The sequence below is a fragment of the Vigna umbellata genome, chromosome 5 (genome assembly GCF_029865625.1).
Source record: "Vigna umbellata cultivar VRB3 chromosome 5, Vumbellata_1.0, whole genome shotgun sequence".
Taxonomy (NCBI): Eukaryota; Viridiplantae; Streptophyta; class Magnoliopsida; order Fabales; family Fabaceae; genus Vigna; species Vigna umbellata.
This window is the reverse complement of record NC_142169.1, coordinates 62,372,374-62,392,860: the sequence shown is the minus strand read 5'-3', so window position 1 is coordinate 62,392,860 and position 20,487 is coordinate 62,372,374. Positions and strand designations below refer to the sequence as shown.

The 20,487-nt window shown below is 33.5% G+C and overlaps 3 protein-coding genes across 4 annotated transcripts; 2 read left to right on the top strand and 1 right to left on the bottom strand.

The window, feature by feature from the left end:
* Positions 1-3,391: 3,391 nt before the first annotated feature.
* Positions 3,392-8,777, top strand: LOC124841565 (Chaperone DnaJ-domain superfamily protein). Of its 2 annotated transcripts, none has more exons than XM_088116585.1 (10): positions 3,392-3,688; positions 3,912-4,798; positions 5,535-5,664; positions 5,843-6,288; positions 6,486-6,566; positions 6,649-6,747; positions 7,325-7,483; positions 7,661-7,747; positions 7,895-7,966; positions 8,238-8,777. In XM_088116585.1, exons 2-10 carry the CDS (start codon positions 3,992-3,994, stop codon positions 8,571-8,573), a joined length of 2,217 nt encoding a protein of 738 aa, XP_087972711.1. In that variant the 5' UTR covers positions 3,392-3,688; positions 3,912-3,991; the 3' UTR covers positions 8,574-8,777. The 2 variants fall into 2 exon arrangements, with proteins under 2 accessions (XP_087972711.1, XP_047173818.1); XM_047317862.2 differs by having other exon boundaries at positions 3,393-3,596.
* Positions 8,778-9,743: 966 nt separating this feature from the next.
* Positions 9,744-13,107, top strand: LOC124841587 (Translation elongation factor EF1B/ribosomal protein S6 family protein). The gene is made up of 5 exons (XM_047317885.2): positions 9,744-10,123; positions 10,458-10,512; positions 10,652-10,708; positions 11,728-11,805; positions 12,443-13,107. The coding sequence occupies exons 1-5, from the start codon at positions 9,812-9,814 to the stop codon at positions 12,898-12,900; spliced, it is 960 nt and encodes a 319-aa protein (XP_047173841.2). The 5' UTR covers positions 9,744-9,811; the 3' UTR covers positions 12,901-13,107.
* Positions 13,108-15,777: 2,670 nt separating this feature from the next.
* LOC124841596 (desiccation-like protein) lies at positions 15,778-17,153 on the bottom strand. The gene is made up of 3 exons (XM_047317897.2): positions 16,781-17,153; positions 16,441-16,666; positions 15,778-16,263 (listed from the first exon to the last, which is right to left on the bottom strand). The coding sequence occupies exons 1-3, from the start codon at positions 17,113-17,115 to the stop codon at positions 15,883-15,885; spliced, it is 942 nt and encodes a 313-aa protein (XP_047173853.1). The 5' UTR covers positions 17,116-17,153; the 3' UTR covers positions 15,778-15,882.
* Between the last annotated feature and the right edge of the window lie 3,334 nt (positions 17,154-20,487).

The following is a 20,487-nucleotide window of genomic DNA, read 5'->3' as shown; positions in this document are numbered from 1 at the left end:
TCACATGCAACTTCCTAAATTACATACTATTTTTCTTTTCTCTTGGTATGAAACAACATGAACACTTCTTCTTAGTCTCATGCACAAAAGACTTCTTCCAGGGATGAGTTGAATTTATTGTTAGCGCTTGGTAGATATCCAGACTCTTCTATTTTACGTAGGCGAATTTAGCATTGCTATTTAAAAACAGGTGTGCTTGTGAATAAAACACTTAAACACTATAATCAGTGAGTCAACACTCAGCATCAGTTTATCATCACTGCAAATTCATGCTCATTGATAACACTTGCTGGTTGTTACATGAAATGACAATTTTTTTCACATGCGGTATCTATCTAACTTCTTCAGTCCAAACTATCACTATTTTGTGACAAGCACGAAACACTTTTAGTAGCCATTCTTCTGATTGCGTAGTATTTTTATCTAATAATGTCATATAAAGCCTATGTAAATATTGATCCAGCAATGAAAAGCACTAGTTGTCTAGGACCTGCAGATTTCACTTTGTTCTGTTTGGAAATTTAATAATGCATATTATGAAATGCTGCAAGGCAACATGGATCTCATGTAGCGGTTTCATGCAACAAAACATTTCTTTGAGACTTTTGGGTGGACAGAATAAAAAACTGTTGGATAGACTGTATGAGCAACACAGTTGAATCACTTCCCCCTAGCAGAATGAAGAAGGTTTGATCTTTCACATAGGTAGGATTCACATGTGATTATGTGACCTAAAGAAAAATAAAATTAGAATTGATCTCATGGTTGTTTTGTGCATGTCAATATAGTAGTCAGTAGAGAAAAATATCAGTTTTGGTCTGTATTGGTTAAATGAAGATACGTTTTTTCATGTTCTTGTTTCATTTGACTGAGTGTCCTATTTAGGATGTTTTTGCTATATATTTCAAACTCCAGTTTTCTCTAGAGGTTGTTTGGAAGGTGTGAAATTCATTGGAAATTTGAGTAAAGGTGACCAAACATACCTTATTTTTTCATTAACATTGTTATAAACAAAAGAAAATTATATGGTAGATTCACATTACTGCACGATCCTTTCTTTCTCGTGAACCTTGGACATTTCCGTTTTCTGCACATTCTCTTTTTACACGTCCCCTACCTCTTGCTATGTGCAGTTGATAGTAAGCATACAAGTCATTAATTTAGGCCTATATAATTAAATGTCTATATCATTTATCATTATTATTATTATTGTTATTATCTGTATTAGAGTGTTGTGATCTGGGTAGAGGTTATAGAAGTGATAGAAATAAATTGGTAATTAGCAACTACGCTAATCATGTTGGTGATAATGAAGACAGTCAGTATTGCTCAAGTGAGGGAGTTACTTAAACTAAAAAAACAAATTTACAATATTTTAATATTTTCAAATTAAATGTAAAAGTTTTTAAATTTAATTTAATTTAACTGCATTTTATTCTTGCGTGCTTTATTTTGGAATTAGACGTATGATACGTTATTTTACAACTTTTTCTTGTCATAATCACTTTAGATGGATGCTTAAATAATTGAAGAAAAAATGTTTACGTTCAAAGAAACAATTTTACAGTGTAGGGGCGTGAGTTTGAAAAAATATAAAATTTATACGTATACTAGAAAGTAAAATAAAATAAAATGAAATATAATATATATATATATATATATATATATATATATATATATATATTAAATATACATCTCTCAAGACACAAATTATATGGCCATTTAAAAAAATAAAATAAATAATAACAAAGGAAACACTTTTTCCTTTGAAAAAAAAAACTTTTACATACCAAAACCCATTAAATCCTTTTCTTTCATTTTTAGAGCATAAAAAATTAAGTTTTGGACAACATTTTCCGTCCCAATTAAATAGAGGGTTTTTTATTTCTCATTTTTTTTTAATTTTTATTTCTCCTCAGCAGTCAAAACAACCGGAGAATATTTTGGAACCAAAACAAAAGAAACTAAAGTTAAAGGATATACAAATAAGAGTAAAATAAAGGATAAATAAAATAAAGAAGGTTCATATTTTTTTTATTAAGATTAAATTAGGCTTAGCATGATTAAAATTACGTTATACTTAACCTCATCAAGATTAGTTTAGGCCCAACATGATAAATAACAGGTTAAGTATGACTTAAGTCAAGTTAACTTGAATATTAGTCAAATTGAATTGGTTAAAGTTTATGTAATATTATTATAATTTAAATGATTAACATTCATAAATTAATTTTTTATTTTAGTATAATATAATAATTTAATATGTAAATGTAATAATTATTTTTATTTATTTAATTAAAAATGATAATTAATCAATTAAAATTTTAAAAAATTTATATACGATTAAATATGCTTTAATATATATAAACAAAAGATAAAAAATTAAAAAAGAAAATAACGGCCAATCCATCCTATAAAAAAAACAAGTTGAGATTTATGATTGTTTTTTTTGTGACTGACCAAACTGATTTTGACAAATAAAAAACAAAACGGATCAAAATGGATTAACTCGTGTTACCAGTCTTATTTATACGCATCCATTTCCAACGACAGCAATACCAATACCCATTTGTAACAAAATTCTTATTATTATTTGACTTTTCACTATTGAGAATTACCTTTTTGTGTCATGAGTAATATATTGACTTGTAAGAAAAAATAAAAGTTGAAGGTTATTGATTTTAAGATTTTCTTTTAAAATTTAATGTTGCATTTTTAATTACTTAAATTGATGACTCGATTCAATTCCATATTAAACAAATAGGAATCTCTTACTAAACTCAATGCAATTAAACCAATTTAATTTGGTCACTCATATTCCTAAAATACATAAGAAAAAAAACCAAAATAATATTTTATAGCATAAAAAATATTTAAGCCTATTTATAAAACGAAACACATGAAAAATGTAAAGGGAAAAAACTCACTTATATTTTGTTTTATAAAACCACAAAGCCATTTGACATGGAGTTGGTTGGGTTTTAAATGAAGAAACAAACTTATTACAGTAATTTGTTCAGATAAGAGTAAATTTATCTTTCCATTATGACCTATTTTTTCTAAATAAGGCAAATACACCTCATAATTTCAAGAGAATTTAGTACCATATTTGTTAAAGAACATTAATATTTGCTAAAGAACATTAATTAAGAAAGAAAAATTAAATACCTACCTCATTTTGAAGTAGATTAGGACAGATAAAATTTTGATATTTTTGTGAAAAAACAATAGTGTAAAAATAATGTAATATGCTAATTACTGATAATGGACTATAAAACTTTGTTGATAATCATATTAATTATCATGAAAAGGTAGGGGAACACGTGAATTAAGGTGTGTTTGGTTGGTGACATGGTAACTCCGTTTGCATTAAAGTGGTTTGCGTTGAAAATGCGAGTAGTGAGTGGATGACACATTAGCCAGTCCTCGGTCAAGAAACAAGATGCACAAATTGTTATTATCTTTCTCTTTTTCTTTCTAATTCCCTTCTCAACACTGATTCTCTCTCACAGAACTCTCTCTCTCTGTCACACACACACACACGATCCTTCTGCGTTTAGGGTTTTTGATACTCTTTCTCTCGACGTTCTCTAATGGTAACGCAGCGTAGTTCGAGTTACTCGTTCTTCGCATGATCTTTTGGTTTTACCTGTATCGGCGGTTTCTTTTGTGTGATCACTCGATTATTGTATTACTTCCTTATCTCGAACCCTAATCATTTCCTATTTTTAATTTATTCACGTGGTGTACGGGATTTTATCTATTCTGTGATTTTAGGGTTTATTGTGCACATGTGATGTTGAATGTCAATTTTTTTTTTCTGTGGAACTACTTGCTATTTGGTCTTAATGTGTGGATGATTGCGGCACGGTGATTTTGGGCTTAATCTATCGTTTTCCTGTTTTAATCAGGGCGTAGTGCTAATGAAGTTTGGAATGGTATGAGTTGGAGCCTTTCTTTGGAGTAGTTTCCTAAAAGTTTTCATAGCTACATGGCTCGGAAGGGTAATCAGCAGAAGAATGGAGTGGACCGTCAGGGATTGAATCACAAAAAGGGGGTTTCTGGTAGTGTGCTTCCGGGAATGAAGGGCCATGTTAAAGGAGGGCCGGTGAAGGTTTTCCCGAGAGAGGACTTCACTGACGGTGATAGCGGTGTTGCGCGGACTGCATGTGATGCCAGTTCTTCAGGTGATGACTTTAACAATGAACAAAAGTCTGAAAATATTTCTCTGAAAGAGAAACAAGGGATGGCTGGAAAGCATGACCTGGAAAAGTCCTTGCCCTTTGAGAGAGATTCGAGGGATGACAGTTTGAATTCCGAAGGTTCAGTACAAGAAGAAAATGGGACTTTACCTAGAAGTGATCAAGGTCTTCAGAGTATAAATAGTAGATTGAGCTGTATACTGGATAGTTTGCACCTGAAAAGTGTGGTGGATAAAGTAGACCTTGCCGATAATGTGATAATTAGAAGATTAAGGTTTTCACTGTTTTCCATGTTCACAGCAATTTCAGAGTGGCTAACCAGGCAGACTCCATTGTTTGTATCTCTTAGAACCATCATGTTTAAAGCCTATCATGATTTCAGAACGAAAGTTGTGCAGGCATATCCTGTTATTCTGAAGTGGCTCATGCATTTTGGAAATGTAGTGCTCCTATTATCAGTATTTTGGTTGGATTGTGCACTTCGGGGTATTGATTCATTTGTACGAATGGGTACAACGTCCTTCTTCTCTGTTATATGGTGTAGCATATTTTCTGTGATTAGTATGATAGGGGTGCTCAAGTTTCTTGCTGTCGTGGTAAGCCTTGTCTCACTTGTCATTGTTTTTTATTATCGAGTTAATCTGATGAAAATAATCTCAATGATTGAAGGTTGTGTTAGCTATTATAAGTAATTAATTTTATTCTATTAGTTTTTTCGAAGACACTCTCACACTACTTGTGTAGATGCACTATAAGTATTGTCGTATTTTCTGTTGGTTAATTTCCTACCATTGAATTTAATTACTCTAGGAAAGAGCAGTGAGATGAAAGAATGTTCATTGAACAGGTAGATTGAAATTCTATCTCTTTTTCTGTAGACGTGCATCTTATTTCTTTATTATATATGCATTTCTTTTTTATTTTTAGTTTACTGTCTTAAGATGCCTGTTGCAATTTTAGGTAAGATATGGTAGTGATAATTCAGCGAGAGGGAAGAAAATGTTTTGCCTTGTCCAATTAATGAACAACCGCGTGGGCTGGGAGTGTGCATAACAAATTACAAAATCTATTGTACAATTTGTTTCAGTTTTTGCATAACTTAACCAGCTTGGGTTGCACCTTCTTGTAACTATTTGACTTTTGAACTCCACATGTAACAAACATGATAGTTTGGATGAATTTAGGGAACATGTTACTCTTTAGTTCTAGGTATATTTTCTTACATTTGTATTTGGGATGTTTCGTGCATTTGTTCATTCTATTTGTGTTCTAAATTGGGGCTTGTATTTTTCTTTTCTTCCCATCATACTGATAGCTTTTGTAATTGATTAGGGCCTGGCTGCTTTGATTGGATTTTTTCTTGGGCTTATGCTTGCAATTTTGATTGTTGCAATCATTGGAGTTGTTATCTTGTGGTTTTATGGTAGCTTTTGGACAACGGCATTTTTCATCATCCTAGGAGGTGAGATGTTTGCCCTTCTGTTTACATTTGAACATAGTGTTTGTATTTGTGGCATTCTCTCTAGATAGTTGGATATGCATGTTATACAGCCTTATGTATGTACATACAATATCTATTTACGCTGCTTGATGTATCTTCTTTCCAAACTTACTAAATGTTTAATTTTATTTGAATTCAGGATTGGCATTTATGTTTAGTCATGAACGGGTGGCACTACTTATCACCACAGTGTATTCTGTCTATTGTGCATGGCTGTATGTTGGGTGGCTTGGTTTGCTGGTGGCTTTTAATTTAGCTTTTATCTCTAGTGATGTTCTGATATACTTCCTCAAGAAAAACATAGATCAACAGAGTAGATCCAATCCTTTTGAGCAAAGAACTGGAACGTATGGTCAACCTGGATTCAGTGACGGATCAACACATGCTTCTTCCTCTGAAAATGGACCTGGACCATCAGCAGATCGCAGTGCTGGGATCCCTTCAACTAGTGGGGTTGATTCTGATGTAACTTCTGAAGATGAAGTAGTCCGTTTGTTGAACTGCTCTGATCACTATGCAGCACTGGGCTTGATGCGATATGAAAATATAGATGTTTCAATACTAAAGCGGGAATATAGGAAAAAGGTTAGTATTCTATAATATAAATACATGCAGCCATTCTTTATTTTTTACGCATCTCTCTAAGATTTTGTATTGTTTTGAGTTATCAGTGGTTGGATATTGAGCTGGAGGATGAAAGTATAGTTTTCTTCTAGAACTCGTACAATTATTTCTTGTACCTGATAATTCTCTAAATAACCTCTGTTTTCACTGATTATCAGGCAATGTTGGTACATCCTGACAAAAATATGGGTAATGAAAAGGCTGCTGAAGCATTTAAGAAACTTCAAAATGCTTATGAGGTGAGTTTTAAGTTTTTTTTTTTCATCCTGAAAATCAAGGGATAATTCTTCCCTAATACTATATGGTTGTAATGATTTCCAGATTCTAATGGATTCCTTGAAGCGAAAAGCTTATGATGATGAGCTAAGGAGAGAGGAGCTATTGAGTGTCTTTCGTAGATTTCATGACGCATCTGATAAGGTATGATTTATGATATTTTAGTATTTAGGAAGTTGGAAGAGAACATTATGGGTCATGGAATCATGATAATATTGACACATCGTGATCAGGATTAATATTCATTAGTATTTGGGATAAGATCCATGGAAAAATAAGGATGAATGTTGTTGTTTGTGAATGGTAACAAATTAGTGAAGTTTTTCTACTCTGATGTATATATGTCTGTGTGTGTATGTATATATGTAGGTAGATAATAATTTTCTCACCATTACTTTTGAAGTAACCTAACCTCTCCGCGTAGGAATTTTTTTATCACTATTGATGGCATGGCTCAAGTTAAGAGACCAGCATCCCAAACAATGCAATTGTAATGACTAATGTTTTAATGCTGATTTTAGAATATTTGTACATAACTTTTTGGGATATGCAGCTGACTTTTGCTCATGCATTTATTGTTCTGTATCGGGAAGGTGCAGTTAGCTGTTTTTCTTTTTCCCTAGACATGCTTGTGCAGACCATTTAGAGAACTTTGCAATTTAGCTTTTGATTTAATTATACTCTTGTCTAACTCTTGCTGTGAATGCAACTAATTTGTCAGAATGGTAGGCATGGATTCTTTCCTTCAGGATTTGCACGGTCTGATGCAGATGGCAAGGACCCATTTGGTGATTCAAGGCGAATAGCCTGCAAAAGGTGTGGTGGTTTTCATGTCTGGATACACACCAAGAAACAAAAGTCTCGGGCAAGATGGTGCCAGGTTTCTTCTTAATCTTTTTCGTTCTCAATCAAGCCCAGCTTTCTTAACTGACAATTGGCATCATATATCATTAAATTGCATAATATTTGTCAATATTGTTATCTACATATTTTCCCTACGGAGTATTTTTCACAAATATGATAGCAGTGTTTTAAGGTGGGGTCTTTTGTTTTAAAGGATTGCCAAGATTTTCATCAAGCTAAGGATGGGGATGGATGGGTTGAACAATCTTCCCAACCATTTCTTTTTGGCTTATTGCAGAAGGTAAGAATCATTGTATTTTTTTTGAGAAGCTTATTGGAGAACACCTTAAAACCTATAGTTTAAATTTTATCGTGAGCCAATTCCTGGTTCCCGGAGATGCAGTCAGAATACAGTTTTGCTTAATGCTTTGAATTGTTTTTACTTTAGGTGGATGCTCCTTCAGCGTATGTGTGTGCTGGTAGCAGGATATACGATGCCACCGAATGGTATATCTGTCAGGTAATTTATTAGAGGATTTATATGATTGGCTGATTATCAGTCTCTTTGATTATTAAATGGACCAATGAGGTATTTGAGCGAGGAATTGATATAAAAACTGTTTTCTCTAGCAATGAAATGTAAAATAGTATAGTTTCCGGATGCTAGATACGTCATCTCTGTCTTCTCTGGTTGTTAACAATTTCACTTGTTCATGCTGCATAACTTACTCATTGAGACTTATGAGGAGATTAGATTCACAAGGCATTGCTGATGAACAAATTTCTTGCAGGGCATGAGATGTCCAGCGAACACTCATAAGCCAAGTTTCCATGTTAACACCAGTTTAATGTCCAAGAATAATTCTGGTAAAGGAACTAGTTCAGGTCAAAGAGGTGGGCGGATGCCAGCACCTAATATCGAAGAAACCATGACTGAGGAAGAATTCTTTGAATGGTTACAAAATGCAGTCCAGGCAGGTGCGTTTGACAATTTTAGTGGCACTGCAACAGAGAGCCCATCACCCAAATCTGGAAATGGGATGAAAAGTCCTAGTAGTGGTGGTGGTGGTGCTAGTGCTAGTGGCAGTAGCAGCAAGAGAAAGAAAAAGGGAAAAAAGCAATGGTGATAACCAGATAATGTTATATCTTAGAGTATGGCAGTATTGCCTTGAGCCCTACCGAGGCTTGAAAAGCATGTGACTTTCAAAGCCGCTATCTTTTAAATGAAGCCCCAAAAATTGAGTTGGAGCCACATTGTACAGCGTTGTTTTTCTCGAAAGTGTAGATTTTGTTGTCCAATAAAGTTTTTGGTAATCTTTTAGCCTTTTTAATACAGCCTTGTACCAATGATTCTCCTGCCCATGATTTTCTTATTGCAAAATTAGAAAATGACCATCGTGAATCATGACCTATCTCCGCCGAAGGAACACTTTAATGGTATACCTAAGAACAAAATTGTATCCATAAGAAATTCTCGACAGCCACGGTATTAGCTTATACCATACCATTGGCCGTGTTTTGACTACATACATAACTATGGATTTCTGGCCAGTGAATTAAATATTTAGTTAGTTTAAAAGTCTTTCTAATTGAGTTCGGACAAAATAGATTTCTAATTTAGTTGACTAAAATTGCTTTCTTCTTGTTCCTTTAGATACTTTTACAATACCCAAATGTTTACTATTTTTGTAAACTACAACTATTTTTCACCAGAAGTAAATATATACTTTAATTCATATAGCTTGTGTTATTTTAATCTTTTAAATACCTTATTACATAAATTAGTTTCTAAAGTGATCAATATGTTGACAAGTTCAGCTGGAGAATAATTTGAACAAAATCGAAAAATTTGCTAGATACTTGTAACATGTTATGTGGCATAATTTTTATATTTATGTAAAACAAATTCTTTCAAATAAAAGCTATAAGCTAATTTGCAACTTTCTCCTCTAAGAAAAGTATGCTACTTGTAGATTTACTAGAATGATTTTTTGTAAATAAAAAGAAAGGTAGAAATGACAATTAATATATTATTTTCATTAATAAAATTAAAACCCTCTTCAATTAAATTTCCTAAAAACACAACAAAAGCATATTTTAGTTAAATCTATATTTAAAACTAATTCTGACACTCGTTTTAATTATAGTAAAAGCTTAGATTAATTTTTCGTCAGCTTTCGAACACATGTACCCTAAACTTACAATTGATAAATTCCGTTGAACCGTGATTAAATTCATAATTCATGAAATAAAATAATCATACAGATATGGATTATGTGTCCAAAACAAAACGAACCCCACTCGGTGTTAGCATTGTATCAAGTCACTCGAAGCCTTGAAGTGTGTTTAACTCACTCCACTCTCCATGGACGCGAAGTCACTGCTTCAGGGTTTTTTTCTTGCACCTTCTTATCCCCTCCCTCAGCTTTCAAAAACCACCATGACGACAACCAACTGCGTTAGCTTCAATTTCAACCACAACCCATGCCTCATATTCGCAAATAGCTATCCCACTTCTTCGTCTTTGCTTCCATTTTCTGTTCACAATAAGCCCAGAAAATCAGCATCTCTGATTGTGAGTGCCCGCAAGAAAGACAAAAAAGACGATACCCATAGCTCCGTACCCCAACCTGACGAGGCCACGGGTTTCTTCCCTGAAGCTGTCTTATTTAAAAAGGTCACTTTTTTACCCAACCCTCCATTTGCTTTTGTCTTCCCCTCTCAGTTTAATTTGATTTTATCGGTTGGTTCAATTTTTCATGGTTGGTTCAATTTTTCATCAGTTTTGTTTTTAGGGCAAGACACCCTTTTGAAGACTCGTTCAGCTTAAACTTGGGTGTTTGTTTGAAGGGAAGGGAGTGTTCCTAACAGTCTAGAAAATCTTGATGTTTTATGACACTCATTATTGCTTCATTGTCTGTGGAATTTAAAGTTAACTCCGTTTATTCTTTATGGGATGGAGATGAAGTTTCTTTTTCATTGATTTCTTTTTTCGGGATTGCGATTTTCAGAGATCAGTTGAGGAAGAAGGGAAGCTGCTCCCGGAGTTTGAAGATGCCGAGGAAAGTGAGTCGTCATGGTTCAGCTATTTAATCTGTCCAGGAATCTTAGGGCTAGTTACTTGCATCTGTATTGTTAGGCTAAAGTGTTCGGGATTTCAGAGCTGAGATTATTTCGTTTGATAGTTTTTAATTTTGATTTACAGGAGAACTCTTCGAAACGCTGATGCTTGAGCTGGAAAGTGATATGAATGGTGAAATATGTACGTAGATTCTTTTTCCTTTCTGCCAGAGAAGACAATTTTATCGAAGTAGAAACTTTGTTACATGTCTTTCGTAATTATTTTCATTGTTTAATTCTTTTAGTTGTTTGTGAGCCGTCTAGTCTTGTATGTATACTGTTGTTCAAATAGTATACTCATAATGTGATGGATCGTTCCCTTCGAAGATTTGGTCTTTGCAGGGTATCCAGAGCTCACAAGCTTTGATCATCAACCACAATCTGTACAGTTATTTTTTTCTTTATCCAATGGCATCTGTTGATTCATACAACATCAACTCCTCCAACCCTCTTCCTTCCAATGACTACAAAGACCTCTTCCACCGGATTGAAACTTCAATGTATATTCTTGTTAAACTAACTAGTGCCAACTATCCTGCCTGACAAACAACGGTGTTCTCTTCTTGTTGTCCAATATCTTGTGAAATAGATTGGTTGTACCAAACCATCCTCAACTGAAACCATCAAGGCCAATGATGTTACTGTGCTTAACCTGCACACAACTTGAGTTGCCCTGAGCAACTATTGTATCTCAATCTTCTTAGCTTGTATCTAAATCTCATTTGTCAACGTTTAATCTTTTGCGCTGAACTTGTAGATGTTTGCCCACATTATTTTATAGTTTTGTTACAATCAATTTCCATACATTCTGATAATTTAAGTTACATTGCGTGCGTAGAGGGTAAGTCCTGATGCAACAGTAAGGTTGTTGTCTTGTTTCCTGAAGGTCATATGATCAAATCCTGGACACAGTCTCCCCACTTGTAGGGATAAGGTTGTGCACATCTACTGTTGACTGACCCTGCTTATTGGGAGCACTGTGTAGGGACTGACGCATATGTGCATGTGCTCGCTTGTTTTCCATTTAAGATGTCATATGGCTTCTTATTATAGTTACCAATCTTCCGTCAATGCATAGTAAAGTAAAAGATCTCAGGTGCTAATCTTTACCTATATTTCAACTGCTCTATCTCACACCACACTGCTTTCTTACCTCTGCAGTACGCCACTATGAGGTCATGTACTTAATCCATGAGAAGCATGAAGATGAGGTTGCAGCTGTCAACGAGAAAATTCAAGGTAACCTTCATTGTTTACTCTGTATCATTTTTTAACTGTTCATATTCCCTGATGTGATGTGGAATGAGTTCAATAGTTTACCATTTCTATCAGCAAGTCACGTTCTGCTGTAGCCATTCCTAAAGTGGCTAGCTGGTTATAAGGTGGAGGATGGTGGTCTATGACAAATGGAAACCTTTATAATTGGCTTGTTGTTTTCTTACTGCCCTTATTATCGAATTAACTCTAATTGTATTTTTTATTCTAGCTTTGCCAAAAGTTTACAAGTCATAGGTTCATAGCTGGTAAATATAGTCTCTAATGCCCTCTCCTGAAATTTCATGAGGGATTTCAATACTTTTGTTCTTATTCATTCAGTAGGACAAGATAGGGCTTAGCAAAAGTTCTGCACTCGATATACTTCATCCTCTTTCAAGATTAGGTAGTCTCTATGATCCATTGAACTGGTGGTGGTAAAATATGTAACTTGTTGAATTACAACGAACAAACAGTCACTATCTGATAATTGGATTTATTTTTTTGGCATCAAACGAAACAACTGCGGTTCCTTGATATGATAGTAGTGGTTTCTTAAAACGTTGCTGCGATCTGCAGATGAAAAAAAAGATGTTCTGACTAGTTTTTCTCATATTGACAGACTTCATGAGGGAGAAGAAAGGTCAGATTTGGAGGTTGAATGATTGGGGTATGAGAAGGTTAGCTTACAAAATAAAGAAAGCTAATAAAGCCCACTACATGTTGATGAACTTCGAGCTGGATGCAAAATATATCAACGACTTGAAGACTTTGTTGGACCAAGATGAAAGAGTTATTCGGCATCTTGTGATAAAGAGGGACGAGGCAATCACTGAAGATTGCCCTCCTCCTCCGGAGTTTCACACTCTGCGGGCAAATGCAGATGATAACGACGATGAAGAATTTGATGAAGAGTATGATGATGACTGGGATGGTGAAGATGAGCTTGATGATGATGATGGTATTATATACGTAGATGGTGATGACGATGATGACATGGATTCAAGAAATGAGGCATCTGCAAATATTAGACAAGCAGAAGATATAAGAGAGTTGAGGACTGAGAACATAGGTAGGTAAGTAGGTGTTATCATTTTATTCTTCATTCTTTTCTTCCTTTGATTCCATAGAAAAATGTACGTAGAGCAGTTATAAACGTTATGCATCTGAATATAGGATGATAACATCACTTGGAAATGATTTGAGTATTAGTGTTCTCGTGTTCACTTGGAAATGATAACATCACTTGGCTTAATGCACAACCATAAGAATCTGTTTTTATTTTTATTTTTATTTGTTCAAATATGCTTTTGAATCACTTCAGCTATATAATGTGAGGATGTCAAAAAGCTTTGTATTCATCTATAAAAACCGCCGCAATAATACTAATCATGAATATCTTAATTATCTATTTATTATTGTGTTGAAACAAATATCATAATATGAATCCCCATATTTATTAGTCATTAGTAGTTTTTCTTTTAAATTTTTAATTATTTTTTGAAATCAAATTTAAAAAAAAGTAAAATTATTGGCAAGAAAAAATTACGTACACTTTAATTTATAAATTTATAAATTTATATTTTGAATTGCATTTATTTATTTGTACTAATGAATATAAAATAATTACAGGAATGGATTCAATAATTTTTCTGCAAAAAGTCACGTGATTTTAATTAATTTTTATGGATTGAATGGACAATTTCATTTAAAAAAAATATAAAATTGAACAAAGTTAATTAAAATTATTTCAGGAAAAAGTTAAAAATAAGTAAAGTTAATTAAAGTTACTGTGTCTTTTTCTCGGAAAAAAATAGTCACTTTTCTAATAATCATCGGGTAATATTGATTATCTTTTACTTGTTTTTTTTAGGTTTAATAGGTTCGGAGGTCCCTATATTTGCAGGTTTGTTTCACTTGGGTCCTCCAATTTTAGAAGTGATCAATTAGGTTCCTAATTTAACAAAATTGAGTCAATAATACCCTTTCCGTTAAATGCACTGGACGGCGTTAACTTGTTAAACAGGTGGCATGCTGAGTCATCAATTTATTTGCAGGTGGCAGAGTTTGAGCTTAATACGTGGCAATTTCTGCAATTTTTAATTTGGATTCAGATTCTCTTTTCCTTTCTAATCCTAATTGTTTAAAATTCGCCAAATTGTTTAATCCTGAAGTTTTCTAGGACAAGGTTTGTTCTTTCAGTACATCCTTCATAGATCCATTCCTGGACAAAGAACCTTCAGACCCCTCGCATATGGCCTTCGCCTGTTTCTGCATCTCAGCCAGGCCTTCGCATATGGCCTGAAGCTTCGCGTCAACGGAGGAATGGAGCGGCTTGTACGCGGCCTTGTCGTACGCCAGAGCGGCTTCCTCGGCGGTGTCAAATGTTCCCAGCCAGAGCGTGGTCCGATTCTTGGGGAGTCTGATCTTAGCATGAATAAATTATATATTGAAAGGTGTTGAATAAATAGTAAATATTTTACTTATAATGAAATAAATCAATCATTCAAACACGCAGAATTGAACAAAAATGAATAGCCAACACTGCCAAGTTGGAAGGAGTGAACCAGTAACCCCACTGGTAGCGGATACAGCAAATCCATACCCACATCATCAACATACCAAATTTAACTAAAAACAATGCTTACAAAGAATATGCGACGAATACATATCAACATTAAACAAATCAAGTAATTTAGCATGGCTTCTTCCCCAATGGTGTGGTATGCAGCAAGAGCAATCTTTCTCTGGAGTCCCCTTCGGTGATGAATTCTGGAGAAAGAATAAAGCCCGGCACGGCATCTTCTAACTACATAGTACCCACTTCTATGCCTATTTACAGTAAGAATCTCAATTCGAAAACTGAAATTTGAAAACTTGCTTTCAAAATACAACTCCATCCGAATCAATCTTCCAAAACCCAGGTTCTCGTGGAACTTCTTCTTCTACTGAAGAGCGAAGTTGAAAGGCTACGACTTGTAGTCAAAGCCCCAATTCTCCCAAACCAATTCCGGAACATTCTGCCAATTCCACCTCGACTTTCCCTCACTCTCCCACTTCCAACTGACAGAGAGATTCTCCTAGAACCTTCGCTCAAATTCCCACCATTCTCCATCTCCGTGTACACCACCGGCAAGTGGCTCTCACCGGCGAACCTACCCACGGCGAATCCGCCGCCAGGCAGCCTCCATATGGTCAACCCTACCGCTTCCTCTTCGATCTGGCCAGCAACTCTGCTCTCCGATGACGCTTGCTCCGACGGCAGCTCGTGGCGGCACACGGCTTGAAGAAGATGAACCACAGAAGACTGAAAGCTTTGAAGAAAACGAAAAAAGAGAAAAAAATATCTGTGAAGGCCTCTCGTCATTCCTGGTTCTGCCATGTATTAAGCTCAAACTCTGCCACCTGACTCAGCATGCCACCTGTTTAACATAACCCGCAAATATAGGGACCTCCGAACCTATTAAACTTTTTTTTATTACCCTCATCATTCCTTCTCATCAGTTAAAGTAACTAAAAATCCAATACCATTACTTGGAGTTTCTTAGTTAATTGTGAAAATATCTAAATATTGACATTACTTAACGAACAAAACGAAGAAATAAAATAGTCTATTCAGATTTCATATTTTATTGAAACTAATCCAAATCCAACTGAAGTTTACTCATATTTGGATAATCTAACTTTTATGCTTAAAAATTTAAACAAACTGTGGAGTGCTCATTCTTGTTTCTTCTTCTTCTTCTAAATCATTCCTTAACTCAAATGCATGTATGTTTATTTATCTTAATTTTAATTTTTAATTAATTAAATAATTTTATAATATCTTAAATCAAAATCACGATATGAATTCAACTGAACCAAATTCACTGACGTTACTCGCATGTCATACACTGACTTAGATACATTTTTTTTATAAAATATGTATTAAGAAAGACAGATAAGTTGTTGATAAAGTGTAACCAAAGTAGAAAGTAGCATTCTTATTATACTAGCTTACTGCAGTAGAATAACCACAACAGTTTGATTGAAGCCACAAGTTGTAAAGCAAATGCTGAAGCTTTAGATGGAATGCTTCAAGTAAGGTGTTGCTATGCGACCACTTGCTCCTTTAGGGTAGAAGCCACCAGGAACATGTTCATCACCTGTTCCATATATTATCCTCAATATTTCCTCTGGGGTTCTTGAATATGCCAATGAATCTCTGTCACCAGCCAGAATGTTTCCATTAACTTCCGTCTCAGCACCATACTCCTTAGCAACCACAAGACCCTCATCTTTCAAACCTGCTTTTCCTAGCTTGTTCCTGAGACTTGAAATGCGATCTGTGAACTCTCCCACGCTCAATCCATAGGGATGCACCGATTGCGTTTTCCGTTCATACAAAAATGCTCTTATAGCTGCATCTTGTCCTGATTCTACTCCCAGGAGCCCTGCCACAAGCTGTTCGTGTGCATGCACATATTGTCATTGTGAGAGACATAGAGTAATAATAAGAATGCAGTTAGTGGCATCTTCTATAATAAGAAAAGAAATAAGGCAGATTGTGTAGAATAAGAGTGACTACATCTAAACTCTAACACATGAGAATGATTAACAGTGCAGGGTTTGAGAAATTACCTTCCTGGAAGTAGCATTTTGCAGCTTTGGATTGGCACCAACATAGCCAGTGAGGCCAACATAGGGAATAACGTAAGAAGCAAGAAGAAAGTTGATTGAATTAGCATAGGGGTCAAAGGGTGGACTCAGAGTTCTCCCAACCGCATTATCCATTACTTTGGCAAACGATGAAGGGCTTAGATCCAGCAGAGGCCTGGGGAATCCTTTCACTGTGCTCTTTATGGCCCTGCAACAAATTAGACTCAACAACACATCGCAAATCTTCTGCATAATTTTTCATTTCTTGCCTTGAAAGTATAATTATAACTGCAGAGAGTAGTAGTTAGAGATAGAACAAAACCTCAAGTGTCCGACTTCTTGCAAACCAAACTGCAATATGACATCCTTGAAAAATTTGTCAAGTTTGGCAGCTTTGGCACCGATGGGAGGAGGTCCTCCCCCGGCCAGGTTTGGAGCAACCACATCCAATCCATGACCCAAAGCTCCAAACAAGAAGAACTCAGCCTCCAAGTATTCTAAGTTCAGAGGGAATTCTAAAAGATCAACATCTGATTTTGGGGCTGATTCTCTTGCAATGAGCACAGAAGAAGAAGAAGAACATTCTGGGAAAAACAAGGGAAGGACCAGGGAAGCAACCAAAACAGAAAAAGAGACTCTGGAAATGCGAGGTGCCATTTCAGGCTTTTTTCAAAGTGATGATGCAGATGCCGATGATCCAGACACCCTTATATAAACCCTTTCGTTTCATGCAGCTGTACAAGAAAATGATACGTGTCAAGGTGTGCAACTTTCTCTAACTTTTGGATTTGCTACGTGGGATGATCCTGGCCACGTGGGTTTTGTACATCATATAGGTTTGCGTGCTTAAATATGTGTTGTCTTTTTTGGAAAAACCAAACCGTCTCCTTCTCTGTACCTGAATTGTGCATGCTTGTGGTACCATGTTTAGTCCTCTTTTGGTTCTTGCTTTAGTTTCAGTCAGAGTAATATCACGTACCATATATTACATTCATTTCACATAAATTTTTGTATTTAAAAAAATAAAAGATAATGTGAAATGAATATAAAAAATTTATGTGTGAAATTATTATTACAATAAATCATGCCTAACTTTTTATTGACTAAATTACGTAAACTTATAATCAAGAAATCCTTTATAATCACGTAATCGCGCAAAGTTGCACTAATCTTGGAAACAAAATGAAAAAACATTCAGTTATACTAACAAAGAATGAAAAGTCCACAAGTCGACCACCCATTGTAAAAGTTTTAATCTTCAAATTTTTCGAAAATTCAATCTTCAATCAACCCACACAAAATTCTATTTTCCTACTCTTTTCAATCTTCACAAAATAAGACATTTTCCACCTCAATAACACAACTCACGCGATATCCAACTAAACTCAAAATGTTGCATATTAACCATGTTTTGCTTTGTAGTTAATCGTTGCAACAGTGTTAACAGATGGGACCACATTAACTCTTCGTACCAAAAGTAAGAATTACAATAAAAAAATTAAAACCCAGGTTGAATAATTATGAAAATAAATTGTGATAAAAAAATCATATTAACCTTTTATTATAACTTGATTTATACTTTTACTCAGTACGTACTCCTTCTCGACCATTTATATATAAATAAAAACTAGTATAAATATATACTTTATATTTACATATTATTACTAGTATAAATATATACTTTATATTTACGTATTATTACTAATATAAATCAATTATTCAAACAAAATGTAATACTAAAAAAATAGCAATCAAATCAAACAAAACATTTCAAATTAGAATTTTGACAATTTAAAACTTATATTTAGTTTTTTTATAATTTAAAATATTTGTGTTTAGATGAGAATTATTTATTACACAAGCATAAGGAAGAAAACACTAAAAACACAACATAATAAATGTACTTATAAGTTTAATTCAGTTTTACAAAATTGATTCTTTTAAAGTAAATTTTACATTTATATATATATATATATATATATATATATATATATATATATATATATATATATATATATTATAAATTGATCTTATCTCTAGTTGGTGTAAGACTTCAATATATCTCTTTACATAGAGGTATATATACATTGAGCTTGAACTAAACACTAATGGATGATTTGATAACGAGTGGAACAATAAACCTAACAAACAACAAGTTTTGTTAAGATAAGCTCTAATCCAAGAATTTGATATCATGTTAAGAAATAAGGGTGAAAATATGGGTTAACCCAACTCGTTTAAGCCCACCGCACACTTGGTATGCAATATGTGGGTCAAACAGTCCGCCTCACATTGGTATTAGCCCATGCACCTGTTGCGAGAAGAGATGCATTGTTACGAGAAGAGATGAACTACTACGAAAAAGACAAAGGAGAACAAAGAAAGGTGAGTGAGAGAGGTTGTTGTGTTGCAAGAAGGACAAAGGAAAACAGATAAACAAACCTGAGTAAGTGAGGAGGGGAATTGTGGGAAAGCGGGCAACCCGCCTTACTTCATCCTAAGCTTGGACTGGCTAAAGATTAATTATACGAGTCGAGCTTCTAGGGGCTAACAGGCTCAAAATCTCAATCTGCTTGTGTTTTTTTATTGTAGACAAACTAGCTCACGTGATCTGTCTCGCATTGTCACTTCCATTAAGAAGTTAACTTTAAGTTTAACTCAATTTTCCAAAATCAGCTTGTATTATAAATCAGTCTTATCTTTAATCAATAGAAAACTTTCACCAAAAATTCCTAAAATTATAACAAAACATAAGTAAATCAACCAAAATAATCCAATCAATAAAGTTAACAAAACTTTAAAAAACTCACAAATAAAAGAATTTTATAATAAAAGAAAGGTTTAATGTCTCAATAGGTCCCTATTTTCACCTAGAATTTGAAATAGGTCCCTTTCTTTTTCGGCATCTTAATTGAGTCCTTATTTTTGTAAAATTGAATCAAATAGGACCTTTCCGTCAAATTGAAATGACGCCGTCATTATTTTCACCCAGAAATAAAGCATATTCTTCTTAACGGCGTCATTTCAATTTGACGGAAAGGTCCTATTTGATTCAATTTTACAAAAATAAGGACTCAATTGAGATGCCGAAAAAGAAAGGGACCTATTTCAAATTCTGGGTGAAAATAGGGATCTATTGAGACATTAAACCTAAAAGAAAAACCGTTATTCAAAAATTGATCACTTGTAAATGACACATGTTAATCACTTTTCTAAATGATTAAATATGTTGAAGAAAAGGATAAAAAAATATTTTAGAGTTACTTTTATTAAATGACTATAATTATTGCTTCGTTTATATAATATAATTATGCAGGTTGGTCCTTCTTTAAATCAGATAGTTTTATCAATCATGAAAGGACTTCAAAGAGTAATTTTTTCTCGAGTTATTGCATACTCTTTTTTCAATTTTACTCTTTAATTAAATATTTTTTAAAATTAAAATATATTTTTTTTATCAATTTTCCTTTTTTTTAAGTAATTATTTCTTTAATTTTATGTTTTTTTTTCATTTGACCATTTTTTAATTTAACTATTTTTAATTATAAAATTACTTACAAAATAAATAAAAACTATTTACAATAAGTTACAAAAACTACTTTAATTTTATAATAATATTTTTATTATCATAAAAATATTTGAATTTACCTAAAGAAAATTCTTATTTTTTATCTTTACATTTGTTTTACTATTTTACCTTTTAAATTAATTTTTAAAATTAAAATAATTATTGTATCAATTTTATTCGTGATTTTATTTTTTAAAATTTAAATGTTTTTTTAGATTTGATCTTTCTTTAAACTTAATCATATTTTTAATTAAAATTACTTATAAAATAAATAATAGTTATTTATATTAAAATTATAAAAGTTATTTATATTTAATTTTATAATAAGGATGATAATTTCATTATTTTTTATTGTCATAAATACAGTAAACACACATAATATATGTGTTTTTATTAGTATATAATAAATAATTTTGATTGTTTGTATAATTATAGTTTTAATTATTAATCTTATTTAGAAA

Excerpts from the sequence above, each read along its gene's own strand:
- LOC124841565 (XM_088116585.1), top strand. The coding sequence starts at position 3,992 with ATGGCTCGGAAGGGTAATCAGCAGAAGAATGGAGTGGACCGTCAGGGA. Across the intron at positions 6,567-6,648 it reads AACTTCAAAATGCTTATGAG|ATTCTAATGGATTCCTTGAA; the intron begins GTGAGTTTTAAG and ends AATGATTTCCAG. Across the intron at positions 7,748-7,894 it reads TTTTTGGCTTATTGCAGAAG|GTGGATGCTCCTTCAGCGTA; the intron begins GTAAGAATCATT and ends TTTTTACTTTAG.
- LOC124841587 (XM_047317885.2), top strand. The coding sequence starts at position 9,812 with ATGGACGCGAAGTCACTGCTTCAGGGTTTTTTTCTTGCACCTTCTTAT. Across the intron at positions 10,513-10,651 it reads GTTTGAAGATGCCGAGGAAA|GAGAACTCTTCGAAACGCTG; the intron begins GTGAGTCGTCAT and ends TTTGATTTACAG. Across the intron at positions 10,709-11,727 it reads TGATATGAATGGTGAAATAT|TACGCCACTATGAGGTCATG; the intron begins GTACGTAGATTC and ends TTACCTCTGCAG.
- LOC124841596 (XM_047317897.2), bottom strand. The coding sequence starts at position 17,115 with ATGGCACCTCGCATTTCCAGAGTCTCTTTTTCTGTTTTGGTTGCTTCC. Across the intron at positions 16,667-16,780 it reads CAAGAAGTCGGACACTTGAG|GGCCATAAAGAGCACAGTGA; the intron begins GTTTTGTTCTAT and ends AATTTGTTGCAG. Across the intron at positions 16,264-16,440 it reads AAAATGCTACTTCCAGGAAG|CTTGTGGCAGGGCTCCTGGG; the intron begins GTAATTTCTCAA and ends GCACACGAACAG.